Source organism: Cololabis saira, chromosome 21 (genome assembly GCF_033807715.1).
Source record: "Cololabis saira isolate AMF1-May2022 chromosome 21, fColSai1.1, whole genome shotgun sequence".
Taxonomy (NCBI): domain Eukaryota; kingdom Metazoa; phylum Chordata; class Actinopteri; order Beloniformes; family Belonidae; genus Cololabis; species Cololabis saira.
In genome coordinates, this window is record NC_084607.1 from 18,959,446 (window position 1) to 18,980,471 (window position 21,026).

The 21,026-nt window shown below is 38.4% G+C and overlaps 1 protein-coding gene across 2 annotated transcripts in view; it reads left to right on the top strand.

Moving 5' to 3' along the window:
• LOC133421870 (ras-related protein Rab-26-like) overlaps positions 1–21,026 on the top strand; it is a 61,263-nt gene that overhangs the window by 25,517 nt on the left and 14,720 nt on the right. The window contains exons 3-5 of one of the 2 annotated variants that reach the window (XM_061711658.1): positions 4,956–4,997; positions 6,026–6,092; positions 9,812–9,864. In XM_061711658.1, the coding sequence (XP_061567642.1) occupies positions 4,956–4,997; positions 6,026–6,092; positions 9,812–9,864 (162 nt within the window). The remainder of the gene's footprint in view (positions 1–4,955; positions 4,998–6,025; positions 6,093–9,811; positions 9,865–21,026) is intronic. The other variant, XM_061711659.1, reaches the window with a different exon arrangement.

Here is a 21,026-nt window from a genome sequence, read left to right on the forward strand (position 1 = left end):
TCTTTTATCATTTATCAAAAGCTGCTTGATTTACTGAGAGTGTGTCAGACTAGCTGGGAAACGTGCAATAAACACCAACTTTTGCACATTCTTTGAAGTGGTCATTGAGGATTTTGAATGAAAAGAAAATTCTTCCTGCGAGAGACAGGAGCAGGAGGGCATCGGGGAGAAAATGAGAAAATGAGAAGATGAGAATGTTTTTAGTGTGGCCATACAATTTCCATAGATTTTTCGTGGACCTTTGCATCCTTTACAGTGAAGGTAGTTTATACTGTGAATGCATATATTCATAGTTAAGTCTATGATGAAAATATTGAGCTCCAGCCAGCAGCTCTTTCAGCCAGTCCTCTCCTGTGATTCGGCTAGAGGATTATTCATCCAGATGGTCACAGCACACACACACAAGAATGTGCTGCGGTAAGGCCATTTCCATTTTTATCATTCCAGGGTGTGAACGATCCTGGGGAGGAACATTCAAAGGGGTCAAGGCACCCTCTCACTGCATTCAGCTGAATAATGATTCGATGATGCAGCATCACAAATTCGGTTTGTGTTCGAGAGCTGCCTGAGGGAGTGCTTTAATCCCACTGTCTCTATGTTGGTGTGAAAATGTTGCTACGGGTCACAGGTGAACGATCAAACACAAGAGAGATTTTCTTCTTTTCCTTTGTCCAAGGGGGATCTTTAAATCTGAACAAATGGAATCATGTAAAAATAGCAAAATTATTCAGGTAAATCAGTACAACTACCTCTTGGAACAGACTAGGTTGTCAGATTGGAAAGTTTTAAATCCTCAAAAAATGTCTGATGTAAAGGCATTTGACATTGTGCACGACCGATCCTTCCTAATCAGGTTATGCTTCAAATAACTAGAACTACTTACTAGCCGCTTTTCTCTCCTTTGATGCAGGTAGCGGTCTAAAAGGGCCCAACTGCCTCCAACTGTCTCAATTAGTCTATCATCCAATGTCATTAACAGGTTCCTGCGATAACACATTTTAGCAAACCAGAGTTTCCTTTGTCAGTGAACAAAACAAGTAGATAAATAAATAAAGTAAAATCTGATTTTCTTCAATTATTGTGGCAAATTATCTACTTTCCAAATAAAATACAGCATGGTAACATGGTTGCCTCAGCAACCATGGCCTCCTTCAAATGGTGCAGGCTCAGCATGTTTAGATCATCAGCGAATGAATCCCAGTTTTATTACGTTTACAACACATGTGAATGTGGTGTAATCTGATTTATCATGCTATCTCTAGCATTTGAAAATGCTGAGCGAGCATGTTCAGAGTCTCCAGGAGAGAAGACCCAATACCTTTAAATAACAGCCAGTCTAGGAATAATTAATTCCCATAGGGGGAAAAAAATGAATATCTTATCTCTTAAAATTCAAAGGTGAGCCTGTTTGCTTCACTGGTATTTCATTAGAAAGGCTCTGCTCTACAAATATAACACATTGTGTTCACGACCATCAGGGAGCTTGTATTCTTGTGTTACACATACGTAAGCTCACTTAATCGAAAAACGTACAGAATCACAAAAATGAATGCTTAATAAGGGAAACGTTTTTGCCAAAGGTTTTCGCCAGTGCAGGGCCCTCCCGGGGTTGGTAGAGGATGGCAATGCCCAGGACTGTCACTTAGGTAGGAGCACTGGGTGATGAAAAAATGGGAAAAATGGGATAAAAATATTTAAAAAAAAACAAAAAAAAACACCTAAATATTCATACAGTTTATTCATAACAAATATCCCTAATGGCGCTGAAAGGCTTCAGACCCGTCATTGTCTGGCTCCACGTAGCTTTGTACGCATTAAAAGCTTTAACGCAAAATTCAGGCAAATATTGACATTTCTACAACAGTGTTCAGTCTCCGAAGCAGACAGGGAGAATAAAGAAGCATACATATGTCTATGCACATGACCCTGACAGCTGGAAACTTTACTCCTTGCTTTAAGTTCTTTACCTTGTAGCGCAGGTGCTTTGATTTCTGACTTGTGTGTTGAGTTCAGGCAACAAATAATGTGTTTCACTAGCAAGGACCACGCCATCAACAGGATACGTTTAAATGATTTATTGATACGAAGATGATGACGATGGTGATGATGATGACGATGACAATGACGATGGCGATGATGATGATCTATGGATCAGTCGATGCGTTGTGGGGAAGCTGGTAGGGAATCCGCCGCAGCGCCCGGGCAACGACGAACCCCCTAGGAATCTATGAGGTAGAGAAAGAGAGGGAAGAAGGAGAAGAGAAAGGGGGTGGGGGGGAGGGGTGCAGAGACGAGAGCGAAGATGAACTGAGGGGTTAGGCTGGTATTTGAAGGTTTGCCGGAAGAGGCGTGGTGCCGGAAGAGGCGTGGTGCCGGAGGAGGCGTGGTTGAGGCGTGGTCCTGCTCCCGAAATTCGCTTGTTAAGCTCCAATAAAGCTGAAACAAAGAAAGCGAGGAAAGGCACTGCGTGGTCTCTTTATCATGATTCTTGTCAGTATTATTAATTTGTGCCATACCTAAGCTTTTTGTGAATGTTATGCTCCTGTTAGTTTCCCCATGCTGCAGCCATGAATCTTTTATTAGTTCACACTTTACGAGCCCCTCTGAAAGCTCTTCATATTGTAATTTATGTCCCCCGCGAAGTGCTGTTCGTGTGATTCTGAGTGTATGTTTTCAGTCGTGTACCTTTGAGTGGTGAGGAGTATTAAATGGCTTACATCGCCTTTATAAGAGGAGTTTGCTGCATCTCAGAGAATGAAACCGACCTGAAAGTGATGCTTTCGCTGAACAAATTGGAAGTACACAGACCAAGAGAGCTGTGTCAGCCTGTAAAATCTCATGGCTCGGAAAGTTCTGAAACTATTTGAAGAAAGTGTTGGTGGAAGTGTGATTGCCACTATTTAATCTGCAATACCTTCATTCTTCATCCCACCACAGGAGACTGGCTTGGATAAGCTGCTCGGGTACATATATTTCCTCCTGCTTAATCCGATCTTTCGATGATCATTAAGTCAGTGTTATGCTCTGTTTGATTTAAAGTGTTTCCTCTTAACAAATTCAGCTGTATAATCAGAGCAGTCGAGCTGGACCAAGCACCCAACATCCTCAAAGTCTTTTTCTGGGATGCTAAATATTTATGAAGCCTCTAAGCACGTTCTGCTTGTTTTTAGCAACAACAAGGAGATTGTCTTTGGAGACTCTGATTCCTATCAGGCCGCACTTATAAACTAGCTTGCAGCTTGACTTCCTTCAATGAATATGCATGCCGTTTTCCTTTTGTGACTCTTGGGGCGTTAGATCCGCTGAACACGTCAACAAAGACCATATTTGTGTCTGTGATCCGCTGGAAGATCAGCAGCATTTTGTCAGGGTTGAATATCTTCTGTCTCTCTTCAGGGATCAGGGAATTAGAAGGTCAACAGCAGTGCTCAAGAATATCCCAGGGGATGATGGTTGGGGGGGCTTTAGAGTGTTGCCGTGGCACCAGGTGATGTAATTCACATTGGCATACTGGGATACAGGAGAACATTTTGGCCTAGTCGTTTCTTCAAATATGAGCTTGTAGAAAAATGGGAATGCAGTAGGCTATAGTGACAAAAGTGTGGTTCCTCACATGTTCAAGAAGAGTATTTTTGTAAACATTTATAAGTATTTCTGTCTGGAACTGTGTTGATTTTAGTCATTTGAATTTCATAACATGTTTTCCTTGATGTTTTGTCTTTTTTATGGACATTTTGTCTTGAAAATAAGTGTCAGTTCCTATAATGCTTATATCACGGCAACTGCACTTCCTTTTCTTTGTTCTTTAATGAGGGAAAGGAAGTCTGGTTACTGTACCTGGATTTTAGCCTTTCAGAATTCCCCATGACCTGGATTACTGAGAGTCTACACCATCAAATATTGTGATTGTAATATTTTTTAATTGTAGAAACAGCAAGTTTCTGATAAAGGCAACGCTTCCCCAACACTGATTTGATTTTGCACCTTTAATGTTTCTGAGCACGTTAGTGTTCTGATCTCATTTACAGCCCTGCTGGTGCCTCTTCCTTCCACTTCATCAGGTGTTGCCTCAGTCAGAACGTATTCATAGATATGAGCAAAAATATTTTCTTACAGTACATGATGCCCAATATCTTTCACCATGTAGAACCAACTACAGTCATCTGTTGACAGGAATTGTGTAAATATTAAACAACTGGCAGTTACATCCAACATAACATCTAATATTTATACAATTGACACACTGTTAACACTGAGGATGCAACTGAAGACCTGCTAGATTGTTCATAGCCAAAATCAGCGAGTTGGAGGAAAAAGGAGGACACAAAGAATGCTTAAGCTGATTTATTTGTCAGTGAAGTCTCTCTTATCAGTCTGGTGTAAAAATGGGATCACATTTGACAATTAATTGTTTATATAAATCACAATTTAAAGAGTTAAATAAGTATACATATCAGGAAAGAGGAGTTATAATTCAAGATAGTTACACTGTTAATTTGAGCCAGGCCCTGTCAACATCTGGGCTGGGAAGTAAATTTAACGGCAGAACGTTCCACCTTTTTTTGGCACGCAACTTTCAATGCAATGTTTAAATGCGACACCATCCTCAGACCTGATACTACAGATCCATTTGTCTGACGCTGAGCAGACTGCAGCAGAGATCAGAGGAAAGTTCCCACAGGACTCACAGAAGGCGTGGGGCAGGACAGAGGGGATTAATCCTCCAGAGAAAAGAGGCGAAGCTTCATCAAAAGGCTCCAAAATGAGGTTCAGACATGCAATTTTGATGGAGAGTGGAGAGGAAACTTTACATGAGACGAAGAGGCTGCTCAGACCACAAACACAAACATCACAAGTGGTTTTCTTCTGCTGCTTGAAAAAGTTTTTGCTAGTTAGGAAGACTGTTTCAATTTAGCAACTGAAACCTGAGCACATTTCTTGCTTTCATTTTCCAGAACAAAGTCCTGAATATTGATGGCATCAAGGTGAAGCTCCAGGTACGTGCTTTAATTTTTAATTTAAAGAATAAAAGCTTTATGTAAATGACAAAGTCTTTTACAAGTTGTACTGCAGGTTCTGAACAAAACTAGTGAAAAACAACTAAAGGAGAAACCGAGTAAGGATGCAGTTCACATCAACAAGCTGTTACATTAACATTGCTTGTTTTTTTCTTGTGAATACAATAATATGTTAATTCATAAAATAATTGACAGTTCATAAAGCCGAGTTCAGTTGCAGGAAAAGAACAGTGAAACATAAAAATACAGTATATCCACATTTAAGGCACAAATAACCTACAATATATAAATACAAATATTTAGAACCAAATGTTGCTATATTCAGGCTATGGAAATGCATATGGCCTCTAGCCACTGAGGGGTCCCCACACTACAAGCTAGGACTCTGTTTGTATAATAAAGACACAAAAGGAGCTGCACATTTGTCAAGCTTCTCTACTCTGCCTCAGCCAGACGCAGCAGGCAGATCAATACAGCAAGGAGATGTGAATTTACTGGAAGAGAAAAACATTTTCACTATGAAATTGAGATCAAAACAGATTTGAAATACAGTATTTTGCTAGTATCTCTTAGATGGGTATAAAAACTACATTCTGAGATGCCGTTGTTTTCCTTTGAATGTGTTTCCGAGAATCCATAATCATACTGAACACAACAATGCAGTTTTGATGCAATGTGTTGGTTTCCTTAGCAAGGCAATCATTATTACCGTTATTGTTATTTTATTGGCGTTGTAGTAATCTGAGTAGTAATTTGTAAACGGAGTAATTTGGAACAAGTGAACTGTCTTCTTGAAGTGCCTTGAGATGAAATAAATAAATAAAGTTGGATTGAATTGACTAAGTTTAAATGCAAATCTCTGTCAGGGCTTAGATAACAAGGCAGTAGTTATATTCCAGTCTTTATGTCAGGGTTTATCATCCAGCTGACTGACAGCAACATTCAACATATAGTAACTTTTCTCGTATTTCATACCAATCCAGTGATTACTTTTCTGTCGTCTGCAGATCTGGGACACAGCTGGACAGGAGCGCTTCCGCAGTGTCACACATGCCTACTATCGTGATGCTCATGGTGAGACACTTATACATACAATATTAAAGATTTCCATCATAACTCTGCCACTGATTTACACTTAACTATTGTCATTAAACTGTTGTTGTATGCTATGATCAGTAATATCTGCATTGTGATTTCCAAACCATCCAAACAAAGGTTTAGGCCTTGCAAGTCCAAGGTTTTTCTTCCAGTCTGCTCTATTTAGGAAGATTTACGAGCTCTTCTCCAAGGACAGAAAAAACAGCACATTCAGGATTCAGGGACTCCCTGGATGATCTGTAATCACTCATCTCTCAAGAGTCTAGGTTTTTGCTTGTGTGTGACTTTGTGTACACCGTCCGTGAATTCCTCTTCATGTCATAGAGCATGCAGGTTCATTTTGAAACCTTTTACTAGTAACTGTCTATAGGGTTCAGACTAGGCTGACACAAAAATCAGATGTACCTCCAGGAAAAGCTTCAATCAGAGTTTATAAAGTTGTGTGGGATGTACAAATAACATAAGATTTTTGTGAACTTCACCATCCAAATGCAACTCAAAGTGCAATCGTAGTTTTCTGATGACCAACCATCTCAGTGGGCTCATTTTCTCTGCAACGTAATGTCAAGCAAATAAATATTTACTGAACAAGAGCTTCATGTTAAAAGCTTTCGGTTACAGGCTAAAACTGGAGGATTTTACTCACACTTTTCTGAGCCAAAATAACTTTTCTCTAGAGGTTAAATGGTAACTGTGCTCCCAACATTCATCCCTTGTTGATGTGTGTAATTATAGGCTGCTCTCATAAATATAGAGAATGTGTTCTGTTTATCTTGTGCAGTCGAGGGAAACGTCTACCGTCTGGATTTGTGCATCTGTGTAAATGATGTGACAATAACACAACTTGTGTCATGTGTGGTAACCATCTACATGTGTTTATGAACACATATACATCCTTTGCGTGTTCATTTTCCTCATTATTGTCGTGGTTTGGTGGTCAGCAGGATTTATTTCACACAATTGTTTCCATTTTCTGCGGGAATGGGACCCAGCAGAACTTTCAACAGGGCCAGTTTCAGGCTCGATGCCCGGAAAGATGTCTATCTCTGAAAGCCATAACACACATCTCTGGGTTTAGCCCAACACATCTGCGTCTGGACTTTCAAGTGCTTTTCCATTATTCATGTGAAGCATTAACAAGATTGTCTTCAGAGCCAATTCAGACCTTTTGAAATGTTCATCACCTTCTTTTCTGTCTGTTCTAGTCGCTTGAGTAAAATCATCTCAAGTATTAATGCATAAAAACATATTCAGGATAAGATTTTGAATTATGGAGTTTATTGGTGATCAATTTAACTTTTTTACTAACTAAAAAGGCTCATTTTAACTAAAAAGGCTCCTTTAAAGACTGTCATTTAACCAAAAAGGCTCCTTTAAAGACTGTAATTTATTTTAAGGACCCCTTGAAGAGGTTCTCCACTCCTGTTGCTTTTAAGTATTGCTGTGCTGGAAACTGATTCTGGGTTACCTAGTTTAACCTGAACAAACTCATCTTTGTGTCAGAGTTTTGAAGGTATTGTGTGCAGGGGCCCTGGTGCAGCAGTTCCCCTATCTCTGTGTTTCTGAACATATTGATTTTGAACTCCCTGCCTTCCTCCCTGTCTGCCTGCTTAGTATTTGCACCAAAAAAATACTAATATTATGTCTCATTGTAAACAATTTTAAAATATGAGTGCTGAAAGTGAAGTAACTGCCATGTGGTGTTTTCGTGAGAGCACACTAAAGTTTTGTTAGCATGCTTTCTTTATAACTGAAATCCACATTTTCTGGAGGTCGGCAGTACCGGTACAATGCTGGCGGCCTTTTTTAAAACCAAACTTGTTTTTATCTGCTTTTGACTTCATTTCAAAAATATTTATTATAATGCTTAAAATCCAATCAGACATGTTTCTCTGTGCAGACAAGATGGAGACAAAGCCAACTTTCACTGCTGTTACATTTTTGGGGGGGTGAAAGCAGAGCTGCAGGCACGGTGTGTGAAGCCAAAGTGCAAAGCAGTGAGTGTAGGAGGATGCAGGGACTCGAAATTAGTTGGACCACAATTCAAGCGATGACATTACTTTAGAAGGCGGCGAATAGGCGGGATATCTGGTGTGTGGGAGAAAGTGCAGACAGTCATCAGGTATTTTTCAGCGCTGTGCAAAATTATGTAATTATTTTCACCTTAGACTAAGGTCTAAAAAAAAAAAAGAAAAGTAGTTTAACATGTACTATACAGGTGGAAAACAGCAGAACGAAAGAAGTGAAAAGATGAAGAATAAACAAACCATTAAAATGGGAATACTGTGAGGAAACCGTTCCAGCCACCCTGTGTGACACCATTGAGATGGTTTATGTACTCACAGTTTACCCACGTGCCTCGTATTTTTCACAGGCTTTCGTTTTTGTCATCTCAAATGGGTGTATGGCTGTCTGCCCAGGGACATTAGGATGTGTTTATGAACATTCAGAAGATGGTTATTTGTTAGGTTAAAATGTGAGCCAGTTAGCCATTTAGCTTTGGATATTTTTCCCCTTTTCATTGTCTTTTATAAACTATCTATTTGATGGTCTGAATGTTGAATCATCCGACAAAACCAGGGAAAAAAGGCTCATCCCAAATAAAACAGACTTGTTCTTGACACACAAGCTTCATTAGAATTATTAATTAATACAATGAGTCATGGAAATGTTGTAGCATAAACAGTAAAAAGTAAAAGTCTGTAATTGAAAGCTTTTTGATATTTCAAAGGATTACTAAGTTTTTCTTTCTGCTTTGCTTTAACCAAGGAAGATTAACATAAACAAACAGGTTACATATTTTCCGAGGCTCTTGAATTAATAATTATAACAACAATAATAATAATAAGAATAATAATAATAATAATAATAATAATAATAATAATAGTAAGAAAGTGACTGAGATTGTGTTTACTTCACGCTTCCCAATAAAATGTTTATTTCCCTGGAAAAGATCCAAGCCTCATTTGAAAAGGAAATTGTAAGGCAATTTAAGCTATCCAGGATGAGTCTGAGAAAATGATATTACTGAGGAAGAAAATGTTAATCAAAGACACATTTGTCTCCATGTTCTTCCACCCTTTTCATTTTTTTTCCCCTTCCTGGTCCCTTCAATAGTGCTGCAGTTCCGCTTTTCTTTCCCCGTTTGACTTTTCATTTCCACGTCTGATCTTCCTTCATCTCTTACAAGTCTCTCTGTTTCTGCGCCTGCTGCATTTCTGTCATTCAAACTTCAGTCACGTGAAGCGTGAAACAGTCAAGTGAAACAGTCACTTGAAGGAAGTTTCACTTTTTAAGTGTATCCATGAAGTTAGTCATAACTAAGTGCTTTTGCACCAGAAACAAAAACATAAACATAGTTGGACCGTCACACAGGTAAAGCAACACTTGCAGCAGTATTACTTTCTGTGTCCTCCACTAACCACTAAGTGTCTGAAAAACAGCAAATGATTGAAAACAGCTCCTTGACAAATCGTGCAGAGCTGAGCTTTATTTTACAGCTGACAGTCCATTTCATTTTCCTCTCCCTTGAACTGCTTCTTAAACGTCCTTCCGCCGTCAAGAATAAAAGTGATTGCTTTCCAATTTAAACCAAAATGGAGTTGAGCATTCAAGTTTAAGGCTGAATAAAACATTGGCTGAAAATTCTCTCAGCCAAAGTGTTTCAGCTTTAAACTTTACTTTGTTTCTTTCAGCTCTTCTTTTGCTGTACGACGTCACCAACAGGACATCCTTTGACAACATACAGGTTGGGCCCTTTTGATACTTTAAATCTCCTCATTAATTTCAAATGTTTTGTGTTATATCCGGCCACCCGTCACTCTTCTTCCGCACGTTACTTGAACAGACATCATGGTTCGTTCATTTATGTGGAACAATTTAAGATTTCAGTCAAATCTGAAACTGGTTAAATATGTTTTCATCACACTAACTAAATGGCCACATGTAGTGTGACAGGGGACTTTTCTCAGACATGACTAGACTGATTTATGGAAAAAGTGCACTTTTTGAAGTACCTGGAGAAGAGAAAACTAAGACTAAAAACCTTTGGTATAGAGACTGCAGGTGACTTTTTAAGGATCATCATTTTTAGCTGTGAGTTCAGACTTTATTTTCTTTATGGACTGGAGAAATTACTTGAATATAGATCCAACCTGACAGGACTGCAATGACTACAAAAAAGGGGCAAACCATTAGACTTAAATTTTGGCAAAGTGTGGAATATGTACCATTGAAACCTACATTTAAGACGGGTCCAATGGCCTTCCAGTATTCTGATGATATTTAAAAAGAGTTGATTTAAAGACTATTCCTAAGTGTTATATAGATCATATCACCGATTGTAATTTAATAGGGGAAGGAAGCATTTTCCTTTAGCTTTATTTTATGAGTCCCTGTGGGATTATTTGTTTTTTGCATGTAATTAAGATCAACTTTTATGAGTCAGTAGGTATGCACAGTTCAGTAAACAGTGATCAGCTCATGTTATGACATCAAACATCTTTTCAATAACCCAAAAAGTAGGACTTTGATGGTTTTTCTGTGTGGCAGGAAACCATTATGGCGAGAGCATGCAACATCCCTGTGAGTCTCGTGGCTCTGAAACAGAACTAACCGCTGCGGCGCCTGGTCTGCCTGTTAGCAAAGACTGTTAAATGTTAACGCTTCATTCACTCTGACAGCTCGTGCCCAGAAAACAGATTAGATGATGAAAGATGAAGGTGATCAAGAGCACATGCATGACTGGTTTGTATAACAGATGCAACCAGATCGACTTAGAATGAGGATATGGCTCCATTTTTAAATGTAGTTTGTCTTCTAGAGTACAGTTTACAAATTAGCCCAGTGCTAGTTGTCCAGGCATATTCTCTTTATTGATTCAACTGCCTAAAAGGAAAAAGACAATTCAGTATGAGCCTGACGGGAAATTTGTGTGCAGTCCAGCAAATGATTCCTCCATGGGATGTCTGGTTAATCAGTTCTGAGTCTGATTCGATTCATTCTGTGTTCACAAACAGCAAGGCAAACAACAACTATAACAATGAGACTGAGCTGGAGAGATAAGACCATCTCAGCTGCATGCTTTGCAAAATGTACTTAAACCATATAAAACCATCAGATCTCAATCATAAAACTTACACAGACATAATTTGTGCATAAACTGTTCACAGAGCTTAATTTGCATTCTTGAAAATGTTAAAAGTTCAAAACGTATAGGTGTGAACAAAATGTTCTGTCGGCCACCACGCTTAAGGACTCCACATAAACACTGCTCGTCATTCTCAGAATGTATGTTCATGCGTCCTGTTGTTTGTTTTTTATGCAGATACTATGAAAAATGTATTTTACACATGAGGAACATTTTTAAATTGTATCTTAACTGATAGGAATTTTATGTATTGAAGCTTCAGATTATTCTGTATTTGAAGGCTACCTTTGTCCGCAGGTTGGTTAATTGGAGGTTTAACGTTTGTGGGCAAACAAACTTTACATAAAATAAAATAATGGGAGTTAAAGAGCTCTAATTTTGATTCTTACACAACATTTACTTAAATATGTGTTAAAAACTAAACATCTCATAAAAAAAATATAGCACATGAGATTAGAATAGAATAGAATAGAATAGAATAGAATAGAAAATAGAAGACTTTATTGATCTCCCAGAGGAGAAATTCAGTCGTGCAGCAGCCAAAACGTATATATATATATATATATATATATATATATATATATATATATATATATATATATATATATATATATATATATATATATATATATATGTATATATGTCTATGCTTGAGGGTCCCACCTGTGGTTCACCAGTGACTAAATCACTGAATTTCACTTAGCTGCTAAGTTTTTCATATCCTTAATAATTATACCTTTTGATTTACTGCTGCATTGATGCACTTGTTCACCGGTGGGACTGTTGCAGTCTCTCACTCTCACTCACAGATGAAAAGTATCCTTAGGAAACAGATTTTCTAGCTTCTTCCCGACTCTGCACACCCTTCCCTCCCTTTCCCCAATCCCACCACCCCTCTCATATTCAGCCAGTGTCCCATTACACAGAAGAAAAATGTTGGTTGAAAACTGCAGATGCCTGCTGGCACACCGCTGCCTAACGAGCACTAACTCATGTTAATGAACGCTAATGGCGATGAATGCCTCTCTCAGGGATGAATTAGAAGGGCAAATAAATTTTCCTTTTACACCCTGAGACCCGCTCCTCTCAGTACTGTGTCACTGTCACGCCAACAAGGACACATTTAAGAAAGAAAAGCTTTAATGTCATTGAAGCTAAAAGGAGAAAGCCTTCATGTTTTGGCATCAGACGTTAAGTCAAAACAATCCATTTTATACTCTGTTATGCTGCTTCTTAAATATTCAGCTGCTTTCATTCGCATCATGTAGTATTTTAAGGTTTTCGAAGTAGGGCTGCAACTAACAACTATTCTGATAGTGGATTAGTCATAAACTATTGAAACAATAAGTCGACTAATCGGATTACGAATCTCATAATTGGTAAATGGCTCTTATGTAGTTCTCAGCTTTTAAATTTTGCAAGGGGTTGTTCAAAGGATGTGCTAATTAAAAATAAAAGACAATAAAGATGGACACTTAAAAATACATCTTTTAAATGAACTTTGCTTCCTGTCGCCATGGTGGAGTTGTACTCTGTGCAATTCATGGATGGATGAAGGGTGATGCCTCACTGTTTTTTTTATTTATTTATTTCTTGCCAGGAACAGTCAACAAATAAATTTGTTGGCAACTATTATTTTTCATCAACATCGACTAATCATTGCACCCCTAGTTTGAAGATAAACGTTTTTTTGTAAGTACTAAAATCTTTAGATTTTTCTATTTATTTCTGGCTAAACCACAGTTACTCAGATGACGAATGTCGTCCACTGTGGGAAAAGAATTAATCACTTGTTTATAAAATGCATACCAGCGCCCAGTCCAAGCCATTATTTTTGCAGAAATACACCATTTAGTAATTTGATGAATGCCTTCTTGCTAGAGGCTTTGCTTCAGGGAGACTTTAAAAATCAATTTAAGCTCTGGTGCAAATCATTTCTTTGTGTTGCTCTTCTCAACAGCAGTTTGGCTCCGACATTGTGATCATTCAGTGGTCAGGACATTTTCTGAGGACGAGGACGGTTATGAAATCACAGTCATTCACTGCGGGTTGTCAGTTTACCTGCAGTTCAAGAAACAAGACCACCTAATACATCTGGTTTAGCATCCTTTGAAGTTCTATGATGGGGGAAAAGGATGTAGATGCTTGACAACTAGACTGTGCTTGTCCTGTGATGTCACAGTTCTTAGCAAATCTGATCCAAGTCCAATCCCGAATGGGACAATTTAACACATATAAACACTCCCAAACCAAGTGCCAGAGTTGTGTTATGTCAGAGTTTTTGAGTTGTCATCCACATATATGCTCTTGAGACAAGAAAAGTGGATTTTCTCCATAAAAATGTTAATTCTTAGTAAATAAATAATGTAACTATAAGAGCATGAGGTGAGGCAGTGTTCATGTATTTAAAAATGTAATATCAGTAGTTAATTGTTTGTTCAGTATCTGAATTTCAGGCAATTTATAAAAAGATTGGCAAAGATATGGGCTCTTACCTAGGCAGTGATCCAAATGAATCTGTTTCATACAAGAAAAAATCCCTATCGGCATGTTAACACGTACAATCTATTTTAAAATAATTGTAAAAAGTTATATGCTAGACTTGGTCTGATAGTTTTTTCATAAAGTTGCGTGTGCTGATATCCAAATACTTGATCATGCTCACATATCTGTGTTGTAGAAACAATGATGAAAACCCTTAGAGGGATGAAACCTGCAGCAACTCGTCTCCATTCATCTCTGTCTGCCCCCAGGGCGCGTGTTGGCTTCAAATGAAATGGTCCTACGCCTACCACATAGCTGCCAGTTAAATGTCATGGCAGCATTGCACCAGATGGTGATGAGAGAAACTGTTAGTAATTAATGCATCAATATCAAATCAAATACCAGTCATTTCTAATCAGATGGCACCATGGCTTTTGAGAAGTGACTCATTTCAAGTTTACAAAGAGAATTAATTCATACATTCAGGTGTTAAGCAACTTGGCATGATATGCAGTGACGTTCATAGTCCCTGCCTGTAAATTGATCTCATGCATGGGATAATATCACAGTGTCAGGTCCAATACAGGTATTATATGGGATGAAGCCATTGCAGGGTGACTGCAAAACTGTTGGAGTTAAAATGATCAACACAGGCTCAGCCAGCTGTTCTCATTGGGCATTTTGACATTTTCAAAAACAGGCTGAACACTTATACGTCCATATAAGCACACAGAAGCAATGCAATATAAATGAAAATGCTATTACAGTTGATTGATTTTTATCATAGTTGAATCAATACTAGCAGAAATAAAAAAAACTGCAATGGTTTAGAGGTGCTTGATTAAAATGACTTCAAAAATAGATATAAAACAGCCTCTCGCTCATTTCACCGCTCTTTGTTATATAACTAGAAGTACCTTTTGAGTTCATCGCAGCTCTGCATAAAGCTCTTTACTTTCAAAGGGGTTTGGATGTCAAACGTTAAAGCCATTTTCACAAGTTTGCAAAAAAGTATTTATTCTTTCTTTTCCACTGCCACAGAAAGCATGTTAAACAGCTTTAAATAATCAAAAAGGGCGCATTGTCCTAAGTGGTTATTTGGACTATCAGAGAGCTGATAGGGGGACAGTCATTATTCACTTTGTAGTTGTTGCTTTCATGAAGAAAGAAAGATTCAAATGTTGTTGTAGTGCTTTCATAATAGGAAATACTCAAGGCTAGAAGGTTTAAGTGTTACTCATGATGAGGCCAGTTTGAAGATATATCTTTTTGTTTTTGGAAATCTATTCCTTTTCCTGTTTTAGTCCTTAAAACAAAAAGGAAAAAAATTAATTTATGTTTTACATATTTCTAAAATTCCGGGAAAGCTTTCGGGCATCGTTTTTCGATTTTCACCTCTGTTTTACAGGTTTCCACTAGGTATCGGCGAGTACACAAATTAAAATACTCGTACTCGGTGTGAAAAAAACGGTATCGGGGCATCCCTAAGTAGACATCATGGCAATTATCCCATTTCTCCAGATTATTTCATGATTTTACACAAAGTACATACATCTTCAATTATTTGCAGCCTTGTGTTGAGACAAGAGTTTCTTAAACTGGCAAAGGTTTTATTTTGAGGGGCCAACTAACTCCCCTTTCTTTACTTCTGAGAGTCTATGTTAAGGTTGAGGTGTGAAGACGACCATAATACAGGAGCTCTTGAGTCATCAGGATTGTAGAAATGTCATTTGTTATAACAACTTGGCAGGAATCTAAACATAAACATAAAAAAACAACCCAAACAGAAAACAATGAAAATCCACAAGATCACGGGGTAACTACAGGAACAGGCAGACATGCTGATGGACAGAGAAGACAAGCCAATACATATATAGTCCCAGGGGCTGTGGAGACCCAGGTGCAAACAATCAGGACTAATGTGCTTTTAGTCGGCTGCATATGATATATGAAAAAAAACCATCATACCCCAAAAAAATTCTAACAAAAGGTTTTTCAGTGGATTATTGTAGTACTAGGTGTACTTAATGACATCCTAAAAGTCTACCAAAATCTGACCACCAGAAAGGTGTATTTTTCAAGATGGCGACCAAGGTGGCCAAGAAATCCCAGGTGAATAGGGTAAAATTTTTAACAAACAGATATCATCATGAAACTTCCCCACTTAATTACTTACATGAAGACAAAAAAAAATTGCATTGGAAGTTTTTTGAAATTGTATGTGTAACTATGCAAATTAGGCGTATCTCATTGAATATGCGCCAATTCGCATAAAATAACCATTGCTCCTTATTCTTTAACAGAGGCAGGGGTGGACTGGCCATCGGGCATACCGGGCATTTGCCCGGTGGGCCGATGGTGATTTTGGGCCGGGCCGGCCCAAAAAAAAAAAAAAAAAAAAAAAAAAAAAATTTTTTTTTTTTTTTTTTTTTTTTTTTGGTCCGGGCCGGCCCAAAATCACCATCGGCCGGCCCGATTTTGGGCTGGCCGATTTTTTTTTTTTTGGCCCGGGCAGGCCCATCGGCCCATTTGATGTTGTTTTGTTTTTTACCTGACAACAACTGGTACCACTGGCCGATTGGTTATGATGAGTTAGATTGGTTATGGGCTGAAGCCTCGCGCCCCAAGGGGCCTCGCGCCCCCCCTTTTTTCACATTTTTTTTCGTTTTTTCCCTTATAAATATCAACAGTCACGTTCCATTGCAGACCTAAATGTGTACTAGTCTGTGCATATCAATAAATATATGTGCAATGATGCGCGTGTCTGTTGTTCAACACAACTGATCAGACCAAACGCAGACACAAGCTGCTCTGATCCAGACGGGTGGAGTTGGAACAAACTGTCACACAATGTCGAGAGAACGAGACAGATTCAGGAAATTTCCATCAGGGGATGAAAAAAGAAAAAAAACTAAAGAAAATGGAAGAGTTTAATGCTTCTCTGAAAGGCTCGTTTGATAAATTTGTTACAAAAATCACCGATCCAACCGGGTCTCAAGCAGCCGTGGGGCCCCGCGTCGAGGCAAGAGATGATGATGAGGCAGGGGAAGTTATCCAGTATTTTGCTAATTGGAGAGTTAAAATTGCGCATATAGACACCCGATCCGACCCGAAAAACCCAAAAAATTTTGCGCGCGTGAGCGTAGCGAGCGCGCGAAGGCCCCCCCCAGCCATTCCGCACAGGGCCTTGCAAATCTCCCAGGTAGCTCTGGCTGGAGTAGTCACAACATTAGAGCGCGTGGCTTATTGTTGATATTATTATTTATACTATTTGAAGAATGATGATTTCATATTCAATATCTTATATATTCTATAAAACTAAATTAGCAACTCCAAATTTAAGTTGCTTTTTTGACAGGGACAGTGGTGTTTGGATTCCTGATTGTCACTAAATTTGAATAATGCTGTGATTAATAGTGGGTGGGTGAAATAATACATCAATCTTTTTGGAGAAATGTTTACCTACAGTGATGCCATCGCAGCAAAGACTTTGTGTATATATATACATATATTGGAAGAACCCACTGTTTAGGCAATTCATGGTCATTAGTTAGAAAAAACAGAGGCAGGGCTGCATTCCCCCTGTTTAAAATGGTCAAATATGATGATATCAGCCTGAAAATCACAGGACTTATCTGTGGTGGTGAAAGAAGTCAGCAGTATGAATTTGAAAGATGTGTGAGCATCCCTTCATGATAAACAGAGGGGGAACGCATTCTGAAAGCGTGAAATACTGCTGTTTAAAATGGGTTAATATATCATTGTAGATATCTGAAATGTTCTTTTTGACTAGGAAGAATTGAATTACAGATATCTGCAACACATATCCAGTCTAGCTACTAAATGTTAAAACGGCTTACCATACAAGTTTGCTGGTCTACTCAGAAACAGTACTAAGTACATCTATAACGGGACTGGGGGGGATGGTGTAGGTTTAGGTTTATTAGACAAGAACATACACACCAACAAGACAGTGTACAAGCGGTGTCACAAGAACGTTTGTTTTCATTCATAGGCTTCAATTTCTTTCCATCAATACCTGGTGGGCCGGTCTAGGCTCAAAATGCCCGGGCCGATTTTTTGTCCCAGTCCAGCCCTGAACAGAGGCAAGCATTTTTGGTGCTAAACCCCATGTTTTTTGATAAAAACATCTAATTAGAATATTTAAATTATAGTGACATTAGCCATGCACATTTAACATTTAATAAAACGGTTATGAAATCGGTTATGAACATATCTATATTAAATGTACGATTTCCAGTTTCACTTCTATTTCTAATCCTGTATTCAGGAGCTTTCTTTATACCTGTAGTCTAAAAAAATCCATTGACTACTACAGTGTGGTACTGTGAAATTAGTCAAAACAGGGCCGCCACGTGAAGGCTCAGTACCGCTAACCCCTATAGGCTAGTTGTTTTTTCTTTTCTTTTTTTGTATTTTTATGTTTTTTTTCATTGTTTTTTTTGTATTTTTATCTTTTTTTCTCATTGTTTTTATGTTTTTAAGTTCGCTGCAGTTGTTTCTTGTTTATCTTGTATGTTTTTTTCTTTTTTTTTAGTTTTTTCCTTTCACAGTTCGTCGTCACACTCCTCCTCCCATAAAGGTTGATTCTGTAGATTCTCACAGTTTTCAACTTGACATGGTCCACAAGAGGGCATGCATGGTAGTCCATATGCTCTGCAACTGCACCGTTGTGTTCGGCAGGCGGTTTTGCAATTACAGTGGACCATCTGCAGGAGGCTTTCTGGGGCAGCAGTCTTATTGGTCATAACTGGCAGGAAGATATTGCCCTCCAGTTTCCACCCCCAATCCACTGGGTTCATGTCACTCTCCTTTTCCATCCACACCATGATCTGGAAATAAACTCTTTGACAATGGTATTTAGTCGAGGACTCTGTAGGAGGGAGACGTTCTGGAGTAACAAATGACTTAGCAGAAACAATTTTCTTGCTAAAAAGGTTGTAGCGCAAAGAAGCAAGTGAATCAGTACTCTTGCCGCCAAAAAACACTGCCATTGCATTGCTCCCATGGTCCTCGATGACATTCCTTGCCTGATTTGGGAGCAGAAACACATTTGAACAGGACTGGATGGTTGATTCACTTTTCACAAGTTTCTGGAATGCTGACTGTTTCCCGACACTAAAGATGCGGGAAGTTGTATCACATCCTGTGAAAGCATGAATAAAGAGCAACTGGGAACACAACTCACTACCCAGGACTTGTTTCATCTCTCTGATGTTGTACACTTTACTAGCTTTGGACTTATCTGAATGAAAATAGAGGTCTCTATTGTTTGTCTCAGCATAGTAGAGCAGAAGAATAAGCAAGTCTGTATCCTCTCCTATCAAGGTTGTGGTCTGATGTTCTGATGCTTTGACTGCAGTTTTGACTATGTCAACACAGGTTTGCATCACCTGATGCATTGATAACACTGCAACACAGCGACGATCAGTATTGCTGTAACAGTGAGGAGGTGAGAAAATACAGTACAGTGGATTCTTTTCATTTAATAATTTTGTTTAAAGAATCATGAAAAATCGTTATCGTGGGCTAAAAATCGTGAATCGAATCGAATCATGACCCGAGTGAATCGTTACATATATACTTGCGTCTGTATATTTTTGTATATTACTAATATAAGAATTCACAATCGTTATCTTTATTGGCCATTTTCTCAAAATGAGTTTTTACCTCTAACAGCGTAAACCCACCGGACGCCGAAGCAGAGCGGAAGCACCGCGCGCGGAGGCAGTCTCCTTGGTTAAACAGGCCGTGAGCCTCCGCAGGCACTCTGCTCCGCTCCGCCTGCAGAGTGATAAGAGTTTTCCAAAATCTCCTGTGTCAATTTGTATCTGATAGGTGAATAAGGTCAAACAATAATTTTTAACCTAGCTTTATCCAATGTTAAGATATATGTTCCTTTATGCGAATTGGCGCATATTCAATGAGATACGCCTAATTTGCATAGTTACACATACAATTTCAAAAAACTTCCAATGCAATTTTTTTTTTGTCTTCATGTAAGTAATTAAGTGGGGAAGTTTCATGATGATATCTGTTTGTTAAAAATTTTACCCTATTCACCTGGGATTTCTTGGCCACCTTGGTTGCCATCTTGAAAAATACACCTTTCTGGTGGTCAGATTTTGGTAGACTTTTAGGATGTCATTAAGTACACCTAGTACTACAATAATCCACTGAAAAACCTTTTGTTAGAATTTTTTTGGGGTCAAGTCATAAATGCAGCCGACTATTTGCTAAGTCAAATAAGAACTAAATACACATGACACAGATTTTCAAAATAAAACAGGAAATAGGTCACAAACACAAGATTCAAACCTAAAGAACAAAGTAAAACACAAGAAAAGAAACTCAAAGACCAACAGAAACCCTAGACCAGGGGATCTTAAATTCCAGTCCCCAAGGTCTGCTGTCCTGCATGTTTTAGATGAGATTAGATTAATGAGTCATTGCCACACTGGTGCAGATCCCTGACAACCTGATGGGGACTTATCAGTCTATAGAAGTCATTGGCTATTAGTTGTTTGACCATATATTTCAAATTTTGTCATTTTTAAACAGCTGCATTTGTACTCTAACAGGCAATATATTGTCTTCATACCTTTTTGTGCCTTGGGGATTTTTCAGACCAATAAATATTGTTCTTTGTTACTGGTTCTGTTACTTCCACTGGGAATACTGAGATCCTATTCTTTTCCCAAATTATTTGGTTTTCTACTTTAAAATTCACGGCACTTCAGCGTTTTCTCCTTTTTGTTCAGCAATTCCTTTCTCACAATGTTTATTGTAAATATAACATTTAAACAGTTTATATTCACTTAAACACTCTTAAACTATTTTTTCCTTTTCTGTAATCTTTTGCAGAGAGAAAAAATAATGACTCAATTAAAAATAAAATACAGCCCTGTATTTGGCAAAAGACACAACCATCCTCCACATGTACAGCCTTTCACATCAGGCTATACAGATAAAACTATGTAAACTTGTAACTGAATGAGAACAAGGTGAAGGACGGTGACGGAAACTCAAAATCCACTTGGAGAAGAGGATTGAGAGTCTTGCTCAGGCTCATTTTCACTGTTACAGCAGCTTTTCAAAGCAGATCATTGGTCAAGATGTGTCAGACAGGAACATCGGCTGCTCTTTAAAGGGCCGTTTGCCCTGATTCCTTGGGAAAATGTACACTTGCTTTAAAACGCTTCACTGAATATATATTGTGTTCATGTGTTCATACATAAGCTCCTGAAAACTAGCCA